Source organism: Microtus oregoni, unplaced genomic scaffold, assembly GCF_018167655.1.
Source record: "Microtus oregoni isolate MIOR12 unplaced genomic scaffold, Mior012 000041F_ref0000270, whole genome shotgun sequence".
Taxonomy (NCBI): domain Eukaryota; kingdom Metazoa; phylum Chordata; class Mammalia; order Rodentia; family Cricetidae; genus Microtus; species Microtus oregoni.
The window spans coordinates 18,479,557-18,501,982 of NW_024543208.1; the positions used below are offsets into that span (position 1 = coordinate 18,479,557).

Genomic DNA, 22,426 nt, shown 5'->3' on the forward strand with positions numbered 1-22,426 from the left:
GACATCTTGCAATCTCGCCCTGTCTTTGCATGTCCCCACCACAGCAACTGCAACAGCCTCAGTTGGTCTGTCTGCCTCTGTGTGGGCTGCTTCGTTAATTTATTCTTTAAAAAGACAGGCCTATGCAGATCCTTCCTCAGTAGCAAGTTTAATTAAAGCCTGTCAGCAGCTTCCTGTTGTTATTCCTAGCTCTAGTCTGAACTGTGGCAATTGCTTCTACTCTAACCCCAGTCTCAGTGTCTAGCGCCTCTGACTGGTAGACTGTTGGCTCCTCCCTTTAGCACTGCTGTCTGTCCGGTACTTGTTCCACTTCTGCCTTCAGCCCTCAGCATTGCTTGGGTAGAGTTTCCCCTGGATTTACCAAATACTTCTTGTGCTTATCACAGTTTTAATGTTTGTTTGTTTTCTTCCTGGAGTCAGGGTTCTCTAAGTAGCCCTGGTTGTCCTGGAACTCTCTCTGTAGATCAGGCTGGCCTCAAACTCAGAGACCCACCTGCCTCTGCTGGGATCACAGTTTTACTATTACACCGTTTGGGAGTAGTTCCCTGTGCTTTATCACTAACCCTTGTACTCTAGGCTGGCAGGAACACGACTCTGTTATCTTTAGTACTTCAGTAGGAGACTGGGTAGATGAGGGATAGATACTTCTGGAATGAATCAGTACGTCATGAGCAGTGAGAGAACAGACTTTAAGTTAGCACTTTTTTTCCCCCCAGATTTGAACCATAATAGTCCTATGCTCTAGAAGTTTTCTGGTAAAAGTCAGGTTCCCAGACTGTGATTCATTAAGTTTTATTTCTGCGAACCACTTTCAGTTTTACCACAAAAACAAACAAGGAAGGACCAGAGCTGGGATTGGTGGTTGTTTTGAGACAGGGTTTCAGTATAGTCTAGGCAGCCTTGAACTCCTGGGTTGACTAGGATGTCTTCAAACTCAATGTCCTCAAACTCAATGCAGCAGTGTCCTATCTCAGCCTCCTGAGTGCTGGATTTCCAGGCATAAAGCATCACACCCAGCTAGTAAAATGTGTTGTAAGCATGATTGATTCCTATCACCACTTCTTTTTTTAAACCTTAAAGTGATTTATTATTTTAAGAAGTAGCAGATAATCTCAAGGCAAGGCAGGCTCAGTGGAAGGCACAGCTCCACCCCTCTGTGTATCCCTGGGCTCTCCTCCTCATGAGTCAGTCAGTTCTTGGTCAAGTGACTGTATCTCTTTTATCAACCTCATGGGATAATAATTGAAAGGAGCTGGAAAATGATTGGAATGGGGGGAGCAAAACAGTTCCTAGAGATGCTCCTGGCAATGTTTCCCTCACATCTTATTGGTCATGTTTGGACCAGTTCCCATTCCCAACAAACTTCTGGTGAGGCATCCAGGATTTCTGACTGGCTTGGGACGATCTCAGGAAGGAGACCAAGGCATTAAAACAATGGACACTTCACCTCACCCGGGAGTGTCTTGTGGCTAGTGTCATACCTCTGGTTACTCATCCAGCACTTAAATCACCTGCCGTTCCTCGTTTTATCCTCATGTTGCATACGTGTGTGAACCTCACAGTAGGCCTTCGTCCCGTTTTTAATGCATTTAGTTCAGCTGGATGAATGTGCAGACCCAGTTTTCCTTCTATCTAGTCAGTTTTATTTGCGCTCTTCATTTCTGCCCAGTAAACCTTTACTAAGGGGAGGAGAGGGGCTGTCTAGCTTTCAGTTGTGATCGACTGGATACAGATGTCATTTGTGTAGGCTTGTCATGGGAGAGGTAAGATTGCGAAAGCTTTAGTCTTGAATAGTTTGACATACCTGTGGATGTGTTCTACTTGAACTCATGTTTGCAGATGTGCAATTTGAGGGTGAGATGAGGGTTGAACAAGTGCATTTGTTGGGAGAGGGGTTGGTAGTGGTTGTGTAGGAGGGAGCTGGGTGAGCAAAGGAGGAACAGTCTACTGAAGAGTGAGAGGAAGGGGCAGAAACTCGGGAGAGGAAACCTAAGAGTGAACAGCCAATTGCATCAGTTGCAGACATCCAGGAAGGGTGGCCTCTGTACTCCGCAACTTGGTGGATGTTGTAGGCATCCAGTAGATGCCAGTGTTTGTATGGGGCTTTAGGTAAAGAGGCGAAGGGAGCCTCGGAGGCAGAAAAGGCCTTCAGGTTGAGGAGTGGGGCTTGGGAAGGATAGAGATTGTGGGGCACACAGTGTAGAAGCTGGCTGAGGAGGGAGGGAGGAAAGGCAGCCTTGCAGGAGAGTGTTGTCGTGCGTGATGGGAATTTGTTGTAGTAATAGGAGCGGCGGGGCTGCGTCCCCAGCACCCCAGCCGCCCGCACGGCTAGCTTATGCCCCGAAATAATTACACGGACACTGTATTCTTTTAAACACTGCTTGGCCCATTCTCTTCTAGGCTAATTCTCACATATTAATTTAGCCCATTTCCAATCATCTGTGTATGCCACCCCAAGGTGCGCTTACCAGGAAGATTCTAGCCTATGTCCATCCTGGGTCGGAGCTTCATCCCGTGTGTCTGCCAGGGAGCAGGGCATGGCGTCTCCGCTGAGGCATCTGCTCTGGAGAGCAGAGCTGTGGAGTCTGACCTCACTTCCTCTTCCTCCCAGCGTTTTGTTCTGTTTACTCCACCTACCCTACCTATGTCCTAACCAATAAAATGGGCCAAGGCAGTTCCTTTATTAGCCAATGACCTTCCTCCATCAATTTGTAGCCACTTAAAAATGTTTTTAGAGGGGCTGGAGAGATGGCTCAGAGGTTATGAGCATTGCCTGCTCTTCCAAAGGTCCTGAGTTCAATTCCCAGCAACCACATGGTGGCTCACAACCATCTGTAATGGGGTCTGGTGCCCTCTTCTGACCTTCACTTATACACACAGACAGAATATTGTATACATAATAAATAAATAAATATTAAAAAAATGTTTTTAGATTTATTTACTTTATGTGTTTGGGTGTTTTGCCTACATGTATGTCTGGGTACCCATGTGTATTTGCTACTCTCCGAGCCCAGAAGAGGGTATTGGATCCCCCGGAACTGAAGTTATGGACCGTGGTGAGCGGGCCATCTGGGCATGTGGGTGCTGGGAATTGAACAAGTGCTCTGTACTGCTGAGCCAGCGCTCCAGCCTCTGCTGTCCCTGTTAGAGGAGGAACAGACACATATTTCTGAGTTAAAGATTCAGAGTGCAGAGGAAGGGTCTGAAAATCTCGGACATGCAGTCTGCTTGGTAGAGCAGCACCAGGGAGACATGCGTGGAAGGAATCAGGCTTGGGACTAGTGGGGTGAGGGAGGGGGGCGGAATGGGAGCACCAGGGAGATACTTCAGGTATCTTGGTAAGTGGGAGGCAAAACTAATTGTTGAAGGTGAGGAAGATGACATTTTGTATAAGGTACTTTTTAAAAGGTGATTTTAAGAAGAAGTGGTAGAAGATTTGGAAGTGGATGAAATAACAGCAAAAACACTTATTGAGTGCTTCCTGTCTACTAAGCATTATATGAAATACTCATCTACTCCTCTCAGTTATGAGACTTTCACTATCATTCCACTTGATGAATCAGAAAGCAGGTTTAAATGGGTTAATGTCTTCCCAAACACGACCAAGTTGATGAATGGTGGGTGGCTCTAAGCTTTGCATGGTATGACAGATTAGACAAGAATATTTGGTAGTCACTTAGATATCATCTAGGCCAAAAGAGGTGCTAAGAGCAGGAAGAATCTGAGAACTCTAGAGAAAGAATCAATAGGACTGTGCTTGTGCCCTGTCATCAGAGCCTTCTGAGTGACAATGGGAAGGGGTGACTGAATGGAGGGGCCTTGACACGAGAATTGTTGTTTTGAGGGGTGAGGAGGGCAGGTCCTGGGCAGGCCGGCAGTTTTCTTTGGGTACCCAAAAAGGTCACACCCTAAGCTGGTTTAACCTCTTAAAGATCATTGGCTGACAGAGGTTCCCCATCACCATTGGAATAGAGAAGGTCAGGACACTGTGAGGTGTGATCTGGCCCAGTGTTCATATGGTTCGTCTTATTTCTCTTGTGATTGCTTCTCAAAATTCTCTGGAAAAATGTCAGGAAAGTGACTGAGGAAATCGTGTGGTGAGTAAGGTGCTGGCCATCAAGGCTGAGGTAAAATGTCAGGAAGGTGGCTGAGGAGATGGTGTGGTGAGTAAGGTGCTGGCCATCAAGCCTGGGGACATGAGTTTGCTCCTAAGAACCCACATGGTAGACAAAGAGAACCAACTCTTGCAAATTGTCGTCTGACCGCCACACACACACAAATGAATAAATGTGGAAAAAATTAAATGTTATTAGGGAAGATTGCCTTGCATATTGTGAGATCTAGGGAATGAAGAGGTTCAGGTTGGTCTAGGAGAGGTTGCTAACTACTTCGCCTGAAGCCATCTCTGGCTATACCCTGGCCATTCAGGGATTTTCTTATAGTCTGGAACAATTTCCAAGGTTAGATGCAATCAAAGTTAGGCCGGGGGAGTTATTTTTCTGCTTTACAGGAATACAGTTCTATAATTATGAAAGCATTTGAATTTTACAAGTTGGTGGTTTCACTGACTTTCCTTATGTATCAGTATCATACTTTGATCTGTTGCTCTCCTTTCCTTCCTCTCCAGTTCCTCCTTTTCTCCAATAGTCCCTCTTCAACTTTAAGGTCATTAAAACAAAATCTTTCTAATTTCCACATGTGAGGGAAATCATATAATACTTTTGATGTCTGGCTAATTTAACATAATCTCCAGTTCTGTCTATTTTCCTGAAAATGATATGATTTTATTCCATTGTGTATATATCACATTTTCCTTATCCATTGTCTGCTGACAAAACCTAGGTTGGTGCTATTGTGAATACAGTAAAGACAGTGTGCAATCTCTACTTTGTATGCTGACCTCATTGCTCTCGGATAAACACCCAGGAGTGCTATAGTAGGTCTCTTTTTAGTGTTTGAGGAATTTCCATACTGATATCTTATAGGCAGGGTTTTCTGTCTTGCCAGCCCACTCCCAAATAATCATACAGAAACTTATTATTAATTATAAAGCTCAGCTGATGTGGGATTCCCCTCTGTATGCTATGAATATGTTTTATTACTATTGGTTAACAAAGAAACCTCTTTGGACTATAACAGGGCAGAATATAGCCAGGCTGGAAGAGAGAGAGATAGAGATAGAGAGATAGAGAGATAGAGAGATAGAGAGATAGAGATAGAGAGAGAGAGAGAGAGAGAGAGAGAGAGAGAAGCTATGTGGAAGGAGACAGATGCCAGACCCTTACCAGTAAGCCAAAGCCTTGTGCCAATACATAGATTAATAGGTTAATTTAAGATGTAAGAGTTAGTTGATAAGAAGCCTGAGCTAATAGGCCAAGCAGTGTTGTAATTAGTAATAGTTTCTGTGTCATTATTTGGGCTTGGCGGCCAGGAAACAAACAAGCTGTTTACACTCAGCTGATAGCTTAGGCTTGTTACTAACTAGCTCTTTCAACTTACATTAACCCATATTTCTTATCTATGCTCTACCATGTGACCACGTGGTGGTGCTTTTTTTCAGCACCGTGACTCCTCCCTCCTTCCTAGCATTCTTTCTGTCTCTGGTTCTCCTGCCTACCTCTTTCTGCCTAGCTATTGGCCAGTTGGCTCTTTATTAAACCAATGAGAGTAAAATATCTTCACAGTGTATAAAAGGATTATTCTACAGAAATTTCTGAAGTGGTTGGGCTGAGTATATGCTTAGTTTGTGTATACACTTAGGGGTCTGTTTTAGCCATGTTAAAGGTTCAGGAATGATTGATTCAGCTTCCCTATGTAGTGTGAAACATTATAGGCACTGTATTCATTCAAAACTAACTCATTCATTGAGCTGATATCTCTTGCTTTTTTTTTTTCTTCAAGACAGGTTTTCTCTATGTAGCTCCCACTGTCCTGAAACTCCACAAACCAGACTGGCCTTCAACTCCTAGATCCTCCTGCCTCCAGGGTGCTGGAATTAAGGTGCAGGTGGTAATCACTGTCTGCTTTATCTGATGACATTCTTAGCCTTTGGATTGGTGGCCTCCAGTGTTCTCCTGAGTCAATAGATTGTGAAAGGTTTGTTTATCTATCCTCACAAGCCGTTAGTCCTGGTACAGAGGTGGGCAAGGAGTGGCTGTTTCAGAGGGCCAGAATTAGCCTCTGGACCTGCAGTGTCCCAACCTCTCCACAGTACCTAAGTTCTAGTCAGTCTCTGCCAGTCAGACAGATTCAGTTTCATTCACAGCCGGCAGCAGCTTCCCTTCAGGAGCTCTTGTTCACAGGGAAGCTTGTGCCCAGCTGAGTGGCATCTCCTGTCCCATGGCTGAATCTCTCTGTTTGTACGAAATCCTTGTTTCACAGTTAAATTTCAGATTCTTTTCTGGACTATTTAGCAGTATTTCTCAAAGTGGGATCCAGGGATCTCAGAAATTATTGTTAAAAATACTATTCTAGCCAGATAGTGGTGGCACATGTCTTTAATCCCAGCACTCAGGAGGCAGAGTCAGGCAGATCTCTGTGAGTTTGAGTTCTAGCCTTGTCTACAGTGTGAGATCCAGGACAGCCAGAGCTACACAAAAGATATCTGTTTCAAAAACCAAGAAAGAAAGAAAAGAAAAGAAAGGAAGGAAGGAAGGAAGAAAGAAAGAAAGAAAGAAAGAAAGAGAGAGAGAGTTAGATGTGGTAGTTCATATCTGATTGCATGGGAGGTTCAATGTTTCGATGTTAGCCTGAGCTATGGTGAGTTCCAGGCTAGCAGATACACAGAAGGGTCTATAAAACTGTCTTCAAAGAACTTTCCCAAATGTATTTGGAAAATTAAATGTGTTCAAGTTGTAGAGAGGGGCTTCCAGATGTCATTGTGGATGAAGGAAAAGGAATGTCACAGTCACCTTTGTGTTGACACGATGCCCATGTGGGTGCCTGCAGCACGCACTCTCTCTCTCTTTCTGATTTTGAGACAGGGTTTCTTTGTGTAACAGCCCTGGCTGTCCTGGAACCTGCTTTGTAGACGAGGCTGGCCTCGAACTCACAGAGATCCACCTGCCTCTGCCTCCCGAGTGCTGGGATTAAAGACATGTGCCACCACAACTGGCTTAGTGCAGGTTTCTTAGCCCTCTGTCTGGTCAGAGGCAGATCTGCTCCTGTGGAATATTTAGTCATTGAATTCCAACACATTGATTTTAGATAGGAAGGGAAGAGACAGTGTTATGGCTTGTTTTAGGCTGCCCTTAGGAAGGACTCAGTACACTCTATGAGTAGATTCAGTTGAACTGTGCTTTCAGTTTTACCCTTAGTGTTTTATACACGTGTGTGATCAGGGCTGCTGTATGTAGAGCTCAGTTTATGTTTCAGAGGAGCTGTGAAATAACAGATTACACCGAATCAAATAACCAATGTAATTTTTCTAACCATATACAATTATTTTATCACCAGTTTTTATTTAAAATCTAACCAGCCAATTAATGAAATAGTATTATGGTATTTTATAAAAAAAATGGAGTATTAAACCTCGGAAAACAAGCAGTCCTGTGTGATTCATCTAGTTGTTAGATTATATACAAGCCCTGAAGCAGGGGAGACTAGGTTGGTTATCATTTAGGTTCAGTGTTGTCTCTTAGGAAATGAAACTATGTATGAATCTCGAGTTCTTATGGAACGCTCTTAGAGACTCATAACGTGTTTGAGTGGCTTCCTTCCATGACTGAAGGGAGGGATGGAGAGTGAAGTGGATGGAGGCTTCTAGAAAAGGATGAACATTGGATTCTTGAGCACACTCCTGTAGTTCAGTGGCTGATTAGCTACTTGGTTATTAGTGCCCATCAAGAATAGATTAAGTCCCACGAGCACAGAAAATACAATTTGTTTGCTGTTGTCTGTCCAGTGGCCAGCTAAGAGCCAAGCAGATAGAGTGAGTCCTCGGTGATCATTAGATGATTGAGCAAATTGATGGAAATGTGATTCACATTGCGGAAACCCGAGACTGGCTGGATGAGCTCCAATGACACGAATGTCATATGGTAGAACTAAGTAACACACTCGCCCAGAATTCTTATCACGTAAATCTTTTCAGGAATGCAAAATGCTCATGTCAGAGATTTTAGCTACGTTTTCTGGAGTTAGTTTACTTTTTGATGCCTTTCTCCAGCTCCACTCTTTGCTCCATGTCCTTCCATTTCTATCCATTTTATATTAGTATTTGTCTATGTGTTTTCAAGTGCATGTTGTAATTTGTGTTTGCAAACAGTGAACTTGAATTTGTCTCAATGTGTGTGTGTGTGTGTGTGTGTGTGTGTGTGTGTGTTTTAAAGCCCTTCAGATTGGTGTGTAAGAAATAAAACATTGCCACCACGGAAGTCTGATTTTTTTTCAAATACATTGGAAAATATTCAACTGGGCAATGGTGGCACATGCTTTTAATCCCAGCACTTGAGAGGCAGATGCAAGTGGATCTCTATGAGTTTGAGGCCAGCCTGGTCTACAGAGCAAGTAAGTTCCTGGACAGTTAGGGCTACACAGAGAAATTCTGTCTTGAAAAACAAACAAACAAACATTCTAAGTTTTATTAGCTTCCTTTAAAATTCTATCAGTATTGAGTAATGTAAAGAAATTTTGCATTTGTGGTAATATTTATTATTTTCTTAGATTAGGCAAGCTCCAGGTTCAATGGAAAACCTTGTCCGCCAAAATCAAGTAAGAGCAATTGAAGAAGACTTGCAATGCTGGCCTCTACCTCTGTGCTGTCATACAGTATGTACATAGAAAGAGGACCAGTGCTGGTTTATAACTCATGTGCCTTTTAGTTGCTGTTATGCTTTGTGTGCGTTCTTTCTGTTGATGCTCATATTAACCCTAAGTCAGATACTGTTTTTATGTTTTACAAATAAGGAAACTGAGGTACAGAGAAGTAATCTGCCAATAATTATAGCCTCGAAATGTTGGGCACACTGACTACAAGAAATAGACCAAAACACCTCTGGATGATGGGATTATGGCTCAGTTCACTTCTTTACATCTGTAATACATTGAAGGATGTGTCTCTACAATTTATGTAGCTGATGATAACATTTGAAAAAGTTATAGCTTGTTTAAAATCTCGAAAAGGGTCAATATAAGAGATTCGTAGGTTTCATTTCAAAGATGAATTCTTGCAATTAAGATAGAAATTAAGCTTTTTTAAGAGGGAGAATGTGGTGTGCTGTTATTGTGCCGTAGTCCAGTGACTGTGCACAGGACACTCATTACCAAAAGGAAGATTTTCCCTTCCCCTTCAGATGGGTGTGTGTTGCGTAGACTGGCCTCACATTCTGGTCTCCAACAAGCAAGTAGCCAGGACTACAAGACTGCAGCACTTTACCCAGTTTAGGAAAAAAAGGATTTTTTCATACCATTTTTTTTTTTTTGTTTTTGAGTGTGTATGTTTGTATGTGTGTGTGCATGCAGGTATTGGAGAAGGCTTCAGATTCTCTGGAGCTAGTGTTAGACTTAGTTTTATGCCACCTGATGTGAATGCTGGGTATTAAACTGTGGGCTTCTGCAAAAGCAGCAAGTCCTCTTAACCCCTGAGCCACCTGTCTAGTCCCCCACCCCCACCCCAAATGGATTTTCAAAGATTGTCACCTGGACAAGGGGTACACATCTGTAATCACAGCACCTGGAAGGCTGAGGAGGAAAGTCTTGAGTTCCATGCCCACCTAGGCTGTAGCAAGACTCTTACACAAGGTTCTGTCCTAGTGACTTAAGTTGTGAGAGGGCTGGCGTAATGAGAGATCATCCAGTGTATGTGCACATGTGGAAATCGCACACAGTACCCATAATATATGCAGCTTTTATGTTCATATGTTACCAGTTTAAAGATAAATTTAGTGCAGGTGGATCTCTTTGAGTTAAAGGCCAGCTAGGGCTACACAGTGAGACCGTGTATCAATAAACAAATAATAAATCTTAAAACTCAATAAAAGGACAGGAGATTTTACAAATACCACCACTTTCTTTTTTGTTGTTGTTGGTTTTTGTTTTTGTTTTATGAGACAGGGTTTCTCTGTAGCTTTGAAGCCTGTCCTGGAACTTGCTCTTGTAGACCAAACTGGCCTTGAATTCACAGAAATCCACCTGACTCTGTCTCCCAAGTGCTGGGATTAAAGGCGTGTGCCACCACTGCCTGGCATGTACCACCACTTTCTATCAATACAAAATTCCCAAAAGAGATAATCACTTAGCTTATGTTTTGACAGTTTTTTTTTTTTTTGATACTAAGGAAAGCAAGCTCATACTGACGCATAGCAGAGCATGGACCAGCTTAGCCAAACTGGCTTTTGTAAAAGCAGATGTGGCCTGCAGGCTTCAGTCATAGAAATGTAAAGAAACTGAAGCAGTAGACCCGCTTCAGGAAGCGTGTACTTTCCTCTCTGTAAAGGGTAGCCAGCCACAAGGGCAAAAATAGCACAAGTGGTGGGTCCGTGGCCTCATTCTGGTTGCCCAGCTTTCTGCTCCTTTTTGTTGCTCTCATTCCCATCATCTGTGGTCCTTTGGAATCTGTCTGCTAGCAAGCCATGCAACCCAGTCAGGTTTCTTTCTTCTCCCTCTCTTCCTTTCCTTGAGACAGGTCTCTCTGGCCAGCCTTGAACTCACCACGAAGACCAGGCTGGCCTTGAACTCAGAGACTCATCTGCTTCTGCCTCCAAAATTCTGTGATTAAAGGTATATGCCACCCTCCCTGGCTCCAGCCTGTTTTCTTGGAAGTTGGTAACATTCCGTGTTGTGTTAGTGCTCATAGCTGAACTGTGCATTTGCGTGTGAGGCATTCTGCCAAGAACTTGGTGTGGTGACAGTTATGGACATGACGTACATGGGTTGAATCTGGTTCACAGTTTGGTGCAGTGTAAGCCAACAGTGTTTGGAGTAACAATGAATTATACGGAGATACTTAAAAATTATGGATTTCCATTTATTGTTGAGACCAAACAAAACAAAAAACAATACCTCTAGCACAATGACAAGCATAACCCCTTTCACTATTTATAGTAATTTCTTGGCCAATGCTGTGTTTTTCTGTTTTTGGAACCCCTGTACCAATTATATTTAAAGCGAAGGAACAATAAGCCCCTTAAAAAGAGCCGAACAGAGGAAGTGTCTGGGTCCCGGCAGTGGCATTAGTGAGTGACAACAGAGCCAGACCTGGCTGTGGAGCCGTGTCCCCTGCCCTGCTGTGCCGCACCAGCTCTGACATGGCTGCCCAGCGTGTACTGTGGGAACCCTTCCTGTCTCTGCCAGTCTTCACCTAATGCCATGGCCTTTCAGGTTCCTTCCCAGGGAAGATACTCATGGTTTCTTCATTTCTTTGGTTTTGAATAAATTACTTTTTTGAGGCCAAGACAGAATATGATCATTTTGAAAGAGGTAGAATTTTGAGAATAACATAGTTTAAACGTGAGAAAGTTATGGGGTCCCCGAAGATTACCAGATGCTCAGGGCCCGTGGAAAGACAACCCGCTACACTGTGTGGGTAATGATGACGGCTGCCGGATTGTATTTATTTGTTTAAGGTATATTACCATTTCTGGAACTTCACAGAAAATTATACCCATAACCCCTGAAATCTATATAATCTTTTCTTCCTTTCTCTCCCTTCTGCTCCCTTCTTTCCCCTTCCCCTCTGTGTGGGGCTTAATGTAGCTCAGGCTGACTTCAAACCAGGGATGTAGCCAAGGATGACTGTTAAATTATAGTCCTTCCACACACCAGGTTATAGTCATGTGCCTCCATGTCCGGTTGTTTCCCTTTCAACATCAACTGTAAGACATTGACAAGCACCTGTGTGACACGTTTGTTTACTAGAACAGTGCATGTAATGGGCAAGAGGCGAATTAGGTCATGCTGGGCTGGGCGTCCATCCGGAGAGCATTGCCTCCTTACCAGTTTGAGTAGGCTGCATTTCAGATAGCGCCTGGCTGTCCAGTGACTAATGGTGTCAGAGCGCCCACGTTTCTCTGCAAGGTTTCTCTGGGAGTTTTATCTTTAGAGGGCATCTCTGGCTTTGGCACACAGACAGTTTGAGTGCACCGTGGCTGTGACCTGAGAAGCTGTTCTGTACTCAGGGAAGCGTTAATGCTGTGCTGTCTGTTCTTGATTCTGCAGATCTGCTAACGCATCCCAGAGAAAAGCTTTTAGGAATTGGCCTGACTTTGGAAAACATTCTTTTTCAAATGTGTAGTTATATACTGAGATCTCTAACTTTTTCCTTCTAGAGAACTGTGTAATTAAAAATGACCTTCGTTAGTTTGATGTAGTTTTAAATTTTTTTTGTTTTAAATTTTAATATGGAGATAGGTTTCATTTATTTTTATTAAATATTAAATGTATTTTTTAGTAATCGTGGTCTGGCTCACCAGCAGCTCTTATGAATGAATATTGTGATGTATGTACTAGAACAGTAAGGCAGAAGCAGAGTGATCACACTCCATAGGGAGGGCCATGTCCAGACTGGATGCTAGAGTTTTTACCAGTATCCTTTGTGACCATAGCAGTGCGTGTCTGTCTTTTATCTCTTCCCAAACCAGCACTGTAGGAAAGTGACTGTGGAGAAAGGTGTGTTGTCTGAGGAACAAGTGTGTGCCCACAGAACAGACATCAGCATTTGTCTTCAAGAATAGGTCTTTGGTAGGCTAGCCTGTGGGAGTTGCTGCTTTTCAAATCTATAAAAGAAGGAAAGAGGGAAGCAAGGGATAGAGGCGAGACCCTGTCTCAAAACACACCACCTCTCTCCAAATGTATTCTCAGGAGCCAAAACCAAAACAACAGAACCCCAAATATATACTCACAATCAAAACCAAAAACAAGAGAACCCTAACTGTATTCTCAGTAACCAAAACCAAAATTAAAACAGCAGAACCCCAAGCCTATTCTAATAACCAAAACCAAAATCAACAACAGAACTTCAAACACATGCTCAATAACCAAAACCAAACCCAAATAATAGAACCCCAAATGTACTATAAATAACCAAAACCAAGAACAACAGAACCCCATATATTCAATAACCAAAACAAATATTCAATAAAACATATATTCAGTAACCAAAATCAAAACAAGATAGCAGATCCACAGTGAGGGAGACATTCTCCTAACCTCCTTCCACTTGGTTCTTTTATTTCCTACCTGCTGAAGGTTTCACTGCCTCCCCATAGTGCTTTGCACAAGTTTGGAACCACGTGGTGTCTCAGCCCAGGCTCCCCTCCCCCAAGCCCTTAAACATGGTTTCCTAATTACAGGTTCAGAAATTTTGGTGAGCAGCTGTGGTCAGATGAAGAAAACCAAAGGCATGCATTTAGTTGAGATTTTCCTGAACTTGGTTTTCAGAATGGAAACTGTTAAGGACTCTGGGAGAGAAACCATGGGCACTATCAGAGGGGGAGGACTGTGTGAGCTGTGTGAGGGATTTCAACGAAGTGCTTAGCTTTTTTCTTTTAATCTTAACAACTTTAAAATTTTTATTATTTTATTTTGTATGTGTGAGTGTTTTGTCTACATGTATGGCTGTGCACCACGTGCGTGCCTGGGGCCCACTGAGAACAGCAGAGGGGGTTGGAGCTCCTGAAACTGGAGTTACAGATAGCGAGGAGCTGCCATGTGGCGCCGGAATCCAACCTGGGTTCTCTGCAAGAGCAGCCAGTGTTCTTGAGCCCTGAGACATCTCTCCAGTCCTTGGTTTTCCTTCTACCATCTGATCACTGTTGGTCACTGAAAGTTTTGTACCTGTATTTGAGAAATTATAAAACTTTGAAAATTAGAATGAATCGTAACCTTGTAATGTGGTATAGTTACTAAAGACTAGAAAAGTTTGAAATGGTTAGAAGCGCATTTTACCCTTTATCATATCAAATGTTTGTCTCTATATGAGCGTAATTTTTCTAATGCCTTGAGAATCTGCTAAATGCTGTGTGTTGAGTTCGTAGCATTATGTCCTTTCATAGTACAACACACACATGCATTTATAATTATTATTATTATTTTACTTTCAAATATATGTATTAGAAAGTACGGAATGTTAAGGCTGTGGATTTTAGCTCTCTTTAGGGAATGAAGAGGATGATAACTCTTGGCTCCCCTCCCAAAGACAGCAGGAGACTAGTCCAGCGTAGGCATTCTCTGCTCCTGGTTGACGCTCTAATTCTCTGCAGCTGTGTTTGTTGGATGACGGCGATGATCATGTCAGTGGTTAGGCCTCCTTAGGAGAAGAGTTGCTGGATTCAAAGACAATCCATTTAGAATTTTAATGTTGCTAATACAGTTTCCTTTTTCAAAGCATGGAGAAATAGACGCTCTCCCAACAATGTATGAAAACAAACATTTTATCATAGATTAGCCAAAAGGGGTATTCTGAGTTTTGCAGTCTGAGGTATATAATTGCTTCATTGTGTATTTTCCTAATGAAAGGATCATATAGTATGTGTGTTTGGAAAATAGGGGTATATGTATAATATATATTATATTATATAATATATGTATATAAATCGATAGTCCTTTGTTACATATGTTGAGATACTCTAGACCAGTGGTTCTCAACCTACGGGCAGCATATCAGATATCTTGCATATCAGTTATTTACATTATGATTCATAACAGTACCAAGATTACAGTTTTGAAGTATTGACGAAATAATTTTGTGGTTGGGGTTTACCACAACATGAGGAACTGTACCAAGGGTCGCAGTGTTGGGAAGATTGCAAACACTGTCCTAGAACATTACCTGTATTGTTTATACTGTCTTTTGTCAAACAGTAGTTTTCTATTTTAAATTCATGCTTTGTTTTCTTTTTGTCTTCCTGTATAACTTTTGGATTTTGTGCCTTATTGTAGAGGCCTTTTCTATCTCGTGATTATAAACATCTGATTACAAATTTTCTAATTAGTTTTTTAGTTTAAGGAAACATTTAACTCCCCAGTCAGTTTGCAGTTATAAATAAAGTATGACTATCAGCTCCCCTACCTGTGAATACAAAACTATCCCAGTGTCATTTATCGAATCGTGTTCTGGCTAGTTTTTATATCAGCTGACACAGGCTAGAGTCATCTGGGAAAAGGGAACCTTTACTGAGAAAATGCCTCCATCAGATTGTCTGTAAGCAAGTCTATAGGAAATTTTCTTGATTAATGATTGATTTGGGAAGATCCAGTCCACTGTGGGTGGTGCCACCCTGAGCGTGTGGTCCTGGGTTTTATAAGAAAAGCAAGGTGAAGAGCAAGCCAGTTAGCAGTGCTGCATGGCCTCTGCATCAGTGCCTGTCTCCAGGTTCCTGCCTTGAGCTCCTGCCATCACGTCCTCAGTGACAGACAATGACCTGAGAGTTGCCAGAGGAAATAACCCTTTCCTCCCCAAGCTGATTGTGGTCCTGGTGTTTATCACAGCAATGGAAACCCTGATGGGGACAAATAGTGTTATCTTTTCCCTCATTGGCTTAAAATCTTTGTTATGTTTTTAATTTTCATAAATTATCTGGTTTTTTATTTTCCTTCTATTTCCAATATTATAATATTTTATTCTCCCTTTTCTAAACATTTCTTAATTAACATTGAACATTTGTTTACTTTTCCAGAGTAAGACCATGACCTCCGAATCTTCGTCTTAGTTTTATCTTTATATGTAGTTCATTCATTCAGTGATCTCTTTTCTTCTCCTTCCTCTCATTTCAGAGCCCTGCTTGTGGAAACCCACAGGAGACAGCTCAGGGCAGAAGAGTGGTCATTTCTCACAGTATTGACCGAGCTCTGAAAGATGGTGAGGATGGACTGGGCTCACGGGATTACTATGATAAGTGATCCCTCGCTGTTCTCAAAGGGTATTTGCTATCTGCGGTTTATCTATCCTTCCTACAGCACTAGGAATTTTCATGAGTTTGCGTTTGAAGATTGGGTGCCTCTGTGTTTTGGATAAATGGAAGTGGTTTGAACATTTATATAGTAGAGATTTCCAGACTTCACGAAACTAACCAGCCCAGGAGAGATTTATCTACAGCGTGGAGTACAGACCTGCTCCCTATTCCTTAAAATAGGTTTCAGGAAACATTTCATTGTAGATACTGCTGGAGGATGTGTGTTAGGGGGCAGTGGACTCTGTGCACTTGTGGCCACATCACTTCAAGCAGATGAGTGATAGCCTCACAGAAGAGTGGAGAACATGCAAGGGTTTGAAGAAGAGGGCTGAGGAGCAGTGGCAAGGTACACTGTGGTTATATTCCTGAAGTAGGAGTGAGCAAGTCTCTAAATATTAGTGTTTAAGGATGCAGCACATTTTGAAAACCAAACTAAGGTTATAAAAGATTATTAAGGTAAGATTTGTAAATATATTGATTTCAATTATTATACAGGGAAAAAAGTCTGAATTTTTCCACTAACTGCATGCTGTTAAATAGCTAGCAGGGGACTGAATTAAATAATGCACAAATAAGTATTTTTTCTTGGCATAGTTTACAAAAATCACCGTGTTTAAATTTGAAGACGAGGATTACAAAAGCAGAGAAATAGTATGAAAGTTTTGACTATTAGAATTTTATAGATTGTAATTTAAGTTTAGTAATGTTTCTATTAATGATTAACATAAACTACTTTTATAAATTTTTTTGGATATAAAATTTGACTTTTCTTACTCAAAACCTCATGGTTTTGCTGGGCATGGTGAGGCATGCTTTTAATCGTAGCGTTTGGGAGGCAGCGGCAGGCAGGTCTACATAGTAAGATTCTGTCTCAAAACAAAATAGTCTTAAAAAGAATTTTATTTTTATATATGTGTATGCATGTCTCGTGTGTAAGCTGCAGGTGCACAGGTGCCATGCCATGCACGTGGAGGCCAGAGCACAACTTTTGGGAGTCAATTATTTCTTTCTCCCATGGCTCTGGAGATTGGATTCAGGTTGTCTGACATGTACAGCAATGATGGAGGAAGGTCATTGGCTAATAAAGGAACTGCCTTGGCCCATTTTATTGGTTAGAGGATAGGTGGGAGGAGTAAACAGAACAGAACGCTGGGAGGAAGAGGAAGTGAGGTCAGACTCCACAGCTCTCCTCTCCGGAGCAGATGCCTCAGAGAGACGCCATACCCCAGCTCCGACCCAGGATGGACTTAGGCTAGAATCTTCCCGGTAAGACCGGTGCTCACAGATTATTAGAGATGGGTTGATCGGGATATCAGAATTAGCCAGTAAGGGCTAGAGCTAAAGGGCCAAGCAGTGTTTAAATGAATACAGTTTGTGTGTTGTTATTTCGGGCATAAGCTAGCAGTGCGGGCGGCTGGGGTGCTGGGGATGCAGCCCCGCCACCCATATTACTACACAGCAAGTGATTTTAATCACCAGACCATTTTGATGATTCCACACCAATTTAAAAAAATATTTACTTGATTTTATGTGCTTGCATGTGAAGGTCCACATGTTTGTATATGCACCACATGTGTGTCTAGTGCCCAGGGAGACCAGAAGAGAGTGTAGGAGCTCTTGGGGCTGGAGTTACAGCTGTTGTGAACCTCCTTGTGTGGGTGCTGGGTGCTGAGCCTGGACTCTTTGTAAGGACAGCGTGTACTCTTCAACACTGAGCTGTCTCCCCAGCTTCTGCACCAATATTTGATTTTTCTTCACTACTTTCAGCACCCCCCCCCCCCCCCGCAATCCCTGGTTGTTTTATGTAGGTAGGAAGGTTAGTCTGGTAAATTTACTCAGTCACCCCGTAGTTGCTGCAGAGATGGCTCGGTGGTGAAGAGCACAGGTGCTCTCACAGAGGACCTGGATCTGGTGGCTCACAACCATCCATGTAACTAGTTCAGAGGATCTAGACCCTCTTCTGGCCTCCCTGGGCACCAGGCAAGCACATGGTGCAGATACATACAGTGTAAAATAAGTGAAGCTTTAAAAATGCTAAAAATCCTTAATTTAATGACCTTGCTAACACATACCTTTAATCCCGGCACTTGGGAAGCAGGGACAGGCTAATGTCTGTGAGTTTGAGCCCAGCCAGGTCTACAAAGCCAATTCTAGCACAGTTAGGGCTGTTACATAGAGAAATCCTGTCTTGAAAACCAAAGGAAGAACAAAAACAAAAAACTTTAATTCTATAAACCGTGTTTTAACTGTTCCTTTTGAAAGATGGTTAATATTTTACTGTATTTATGTGCCATGCTTTATTTGTTCATCCTTTAATGGACACTTGAATTACTTCTATTTGAGGCTCTTGTGAATACCAAAAATATGATGCCTTTTGAATTTTGGAAGACATAAAAATTTCTTTGCAGTTGAGTATGACATTTTTCCTCTTGCATGGGCCAGTTTGTTTCAGAAGTATTTGCATGGAGTGGATTTAGGAAAAAAATACTGAGGCCTTCTTGACAGAAACAATACACATTGCCCATAAGTCAGTTTCTGTGCAGTGGCTTTGTTTGAGAGGAAAGTGTTGTACAAAGCCTTGGGGGAAGAGTTTTGGTTTATTATTTGGCACATTTATAAAGCATATTTGATGGCTTGCTTTCTTTTTTAAACTTAATTTTTTATTAATATATCATTTGCCTGTATTAGGAGATATGGTATGATCAGTGTCTATGAGTGCACCAACTAAATCCAGCATTTTCCCAACTGGTGCTGTTCTCTGTGCCACATGAGGTTGACTGCTTTGTATTTTTTTCTTTTGTACCTCAGCTCCCATATCTGTTAGACAGTATTGCTACCTACCATCTTTAGGTTCAAAAATCTTTTGTTTGATATAAGATGGTTTTACAGGAACTTGGACATCATATCCTTTACCAAAATGGGAGCTGTTGGCTCAGACCAAAGGGGCAGTCTTGTCCTCAGACTGCATTTTCGGACTGCAGCCTCAGACTGCAATCTCAGACTGGGACTGTCTCCACCAAACCTCAGACTGCACGGAGCTCCTGTCTCCTGCCTTATATTCCTCTCTCCACCCAGCCATATCACTCCTGTCTCTACCTCCCTAGTGCTGAGATTAAAGGCCTGTGATCCCAAGTGCTGGGATCACCTTTGTGTGAGCTCTGTTTCCCCTTCAGACAGATTCAATCTCATGTAGCCCAGGGTAGCCCTGAACTATCAGAGTCCTCTGTCTCTGTCTCCAGATTAAAGGTGTGTGCCTCCACTACCTGGCCTCTAGTGGCTTGGCTCTGCACTCTGATCTTCAGGCAAGAAGATTTATTTGCTAAAACACAAACAGAATATTACTACTTGCCATATTGATTTTTTTTGTCGCAAATAAATGTGAGCTGTCTCTGCTTTCTTAATGGACTTGCCAAGTTCGGAGTGAGGTACAGCTACTCTACAAAAGCTAGGAAGCAACAGCCATCTGATCAAACATCTGGATGCTAACGTAAAAATGGCTGGTTATCTTAAGAGCTCATCTGTTGGATGTCTTTTCTTCCACCCTTGCTGAAATGGCTGTTGATTCCAGCTTGCGTACCGGTCTATAAAATTCTGTTTAATGAATGGTTAAAGTTGCAGTAGCGTCTTGTCTGGGTGCCTGCCTTTGGAAGGTAATTGTTCTCAGTTAGTACAGTTGAAGCCATTTGAATCACCTTGAGAATTTCCCTAAACTTGGGCCTATGTAAGTGTTAACAAAGTTCTTGATGTTCTATGTGTAGGCTTTTATTAGTCTGTGTGTCTGTCTGTCTCTCTGTGTGTCTCGCCTGTCTGTTGAGACAAGGTGTCATTTTATAGCTCTCACTGGCCTGGAACTCACAATGCAGACCAGGCTATCCTCTAACTCTCAGAGATCTATCTAGTTCTGCCTTTCAAGGCCTGGGATTAAAGGTGTGAACCACCCTACCAGGCTGTGAGTAGTGTCTAGAAAATAAAAACCGAAAGGAAAGCGCTGAGAAATCAGAAGTGATTTCAGAAATATCAGACAGCTTGGCATCCTTCAACTGGAACTGTATTATGTGGCTAAGTTTTCCTCCCATGGCACTTGGCGGAGTCGTCACCTATGCCACACCTCAGTTTATTGTTCAGAATCCTCCTTTCTTGAAGAATCACATCAGCTTTACAGTGTGCCCAACCACAAGACCTGTGATGTGGCTGTTGACCACCAAACTCTTGAACAGTTCATTTGTGATTGCTGTAACTCTAAAATATGTAACAGATTTCAAAGCTTAGTTTGAAAAAAATAATGAAAATATTTCATTTTAAATATTAACTACTTAATACATGAGTACATTATATGAAATGAAATATGTTATTCATTTTGCCTGTTTCTTTTTAGTCTATCAATATGGCTAGCAGGAAATGTAAAAACACATGTACAGATTTTCATGTTTCTATCAGATGCACCAGCCTAGAGCTAGAGGTAGACTGGAAATCCCCCAGTGACGGTGACGGGCCGCGTGTGCTGATCTGTATGAGGCTGGTGTGGGGGACTGTTCTTGTATTAGTTTTGGGGTATTATCAGGGACAGAATACTGAATATATTCTGATATTGAATGTAAAGAATCACGGCCCTGTACCACGTTTTAAGCACTAATGGGTAAGGAACCCTAAAGATTATAGTTAACTTGAGTATGAGCAGCTTCTACCTTTAGTTGTGGAGACAGAGTGTCTTAGGGTAGAGTAAACGTGGCAATAGTGCCTTTTGTTTACTCAGGTGAGCTTTGGGGTCTTCCTGGAGAAGCCATGACCTGGGCCCAAGTGATGATTGAGAGGATTTTCTGTATTCTATGTTTTTAAGTGGGTTAGCATCAATATCAAATATTTAAGAGTTAGACTGTATGGGACCCAGACATTCTGGTTAGAGGAGAATCTTTTAAAAAATGTCCTTTCCCTTGTTCTGTTTTCCACTCTGATTCTGTTCTAAACGGTGAACTGCCTTGACGTTTACAACTTGACTTCGCTTTGCTTATTCTGCAGTGTTTGACTACAGCTACAGAGACTACATTCTCTCCTGGTATGGGAGCCTCAGCAGAGATGAAGGACAGCTCTACCATATGCTCTTAGAAGACTTTTGGGAAATTGCCAAGCAGATTCGCCACAGGCTGAGTCACGTGGATGTGGTTAAGGTTGTCTGTAATGATGTTGTGAAGGCTTTGCTCGCTCACTTCTGTGACCTGAAAGCTGCCAATGCCAGGTAAGTGTGTAATGCCCACAAGCCCACCCCTTCTCACTAAAACAGCACTGGGCGGGGGGGGGGGGGGGTGAAACAAGGCAATGCTTAGGAATAGTCTGCCTGAAATAGACTGAACTAGAAAAAAAAAATCATTCTGAGTGAGGTAACCCAGAACCAGAAAGCAGATGCAGAGATCTGCAGCCAAGCACTGTGTCAAGCTCCTTGAGCCCTGTGGAAGAGAGGGAGGAAGGATTATAAGAGCTGGGGGAGAGGGAGGAGCAGGATCATGATGGGGAAACCCACAGAGACAGCTCTCCTGAGCTAGTAGAAGCTCATGGACTCTGAACTGAGAGCTGGGGAGCCTGCATGGGAGTTACCTAGCTCCCTCTGAATGTGACAGTTGTGTGGCTTGTTCTATTTGTAGGATCCCTGGCAGTGGGGCCAGGATTTACCCCTGGTGCATGAACTGGCTTTTTGGAGCCCATCCCTATGATGGAATACCTTGCCCAGACTTAATGCAGTGGGAGGGAGTTGGTCCTACCTCAACTTGATAGACTCTCCTTGGGAGGCCTTACCTCTCCTAGGAGTGGATGAGGGGAGACAGGCAAGGGGAGGGAGAGGGAACTGTGTTTGGTATGTAAAATGAATTAAAAAAAGAAAGTAAAAAAAGATATAAAATTGTATATAATAATAATAATAATAAAAGGCCGAAAAGGACTAGTGTGTGAAATTGGCTGCTGACCTGCCATTTCAGCTTTAGTGTGGATCAGGGGAGGACAGAGGCTTCTGAATCTCCACAGTAACTCAGTGAGGGGCTGGACTACCGAAGTGTGAGATCAGAAGTTTCATTTTCAGTTGCTGAGTCTGTAGTACGTTGCTACAGTGGCAACAGCAAATTAACATGTCCCACTTTTTGTATTTATTTCTCTATCTTCTTTACTAAACTCCTATTCAGTAGGGCAAATCCAAGTCTTGGGCTCACTGTTACACTTTTGTTAATGGTACCCCTCCTCCCATAGCCATGATTTCTATTCTTTTACTTTTGGATATAAAATTTTTAGTGCCTTTTCTTTAAAACAAACAAACAAACTAGTCAGCCTGCTTGACCTGGAATGCAGGCATTTTGAAGGGAAATAGTCACAAGTACTTGCAGAGTAGATTTCTTGGTAACTTTGTAGTAGAAAATCGCCTTCTAGACACATAGTGGTTTTGTGAATGGTTCACACAATGAGCTGATGATAGGCTAGCCAGCACGGTAATGAGCTTCCAGTATTGCAGTGTGCAGGGCCTAGGACTGGATATAGCTACTGATGCCTTTCCTTCC

At 42.4% G+C, this 22,426-nt stretch overlaps 1 protein-coding gene across 2 annotated transcripts in view; it reads left to right on the forward strand.

The window, feature by feature from the left end:
* Snx25 (sorting nexin 25) overlaps positions 1 to 22,426 on the forward strand; it is a 110,527-nt gene that overhangs the window by 10,229 nt on the left and 77,872 nt on the right. For both annotated transcript variants that reach the window (XM_041632493.1, XM_041632492.1), the window contains exons 2-3: positions 15,712 to 15,796; positions 20,907 to 21,123. In XM_041632493.1, coding sequence (XP_041488427.1) covers positions 15,712 to 15,796; positions 20,907 to 21,123 — 302 coding nt within the window. The remainder of the gene's footprint in view (positions 1 to 15,711; positions 15,797 to 20,906; positions 21,124 to 22,426) is intronic.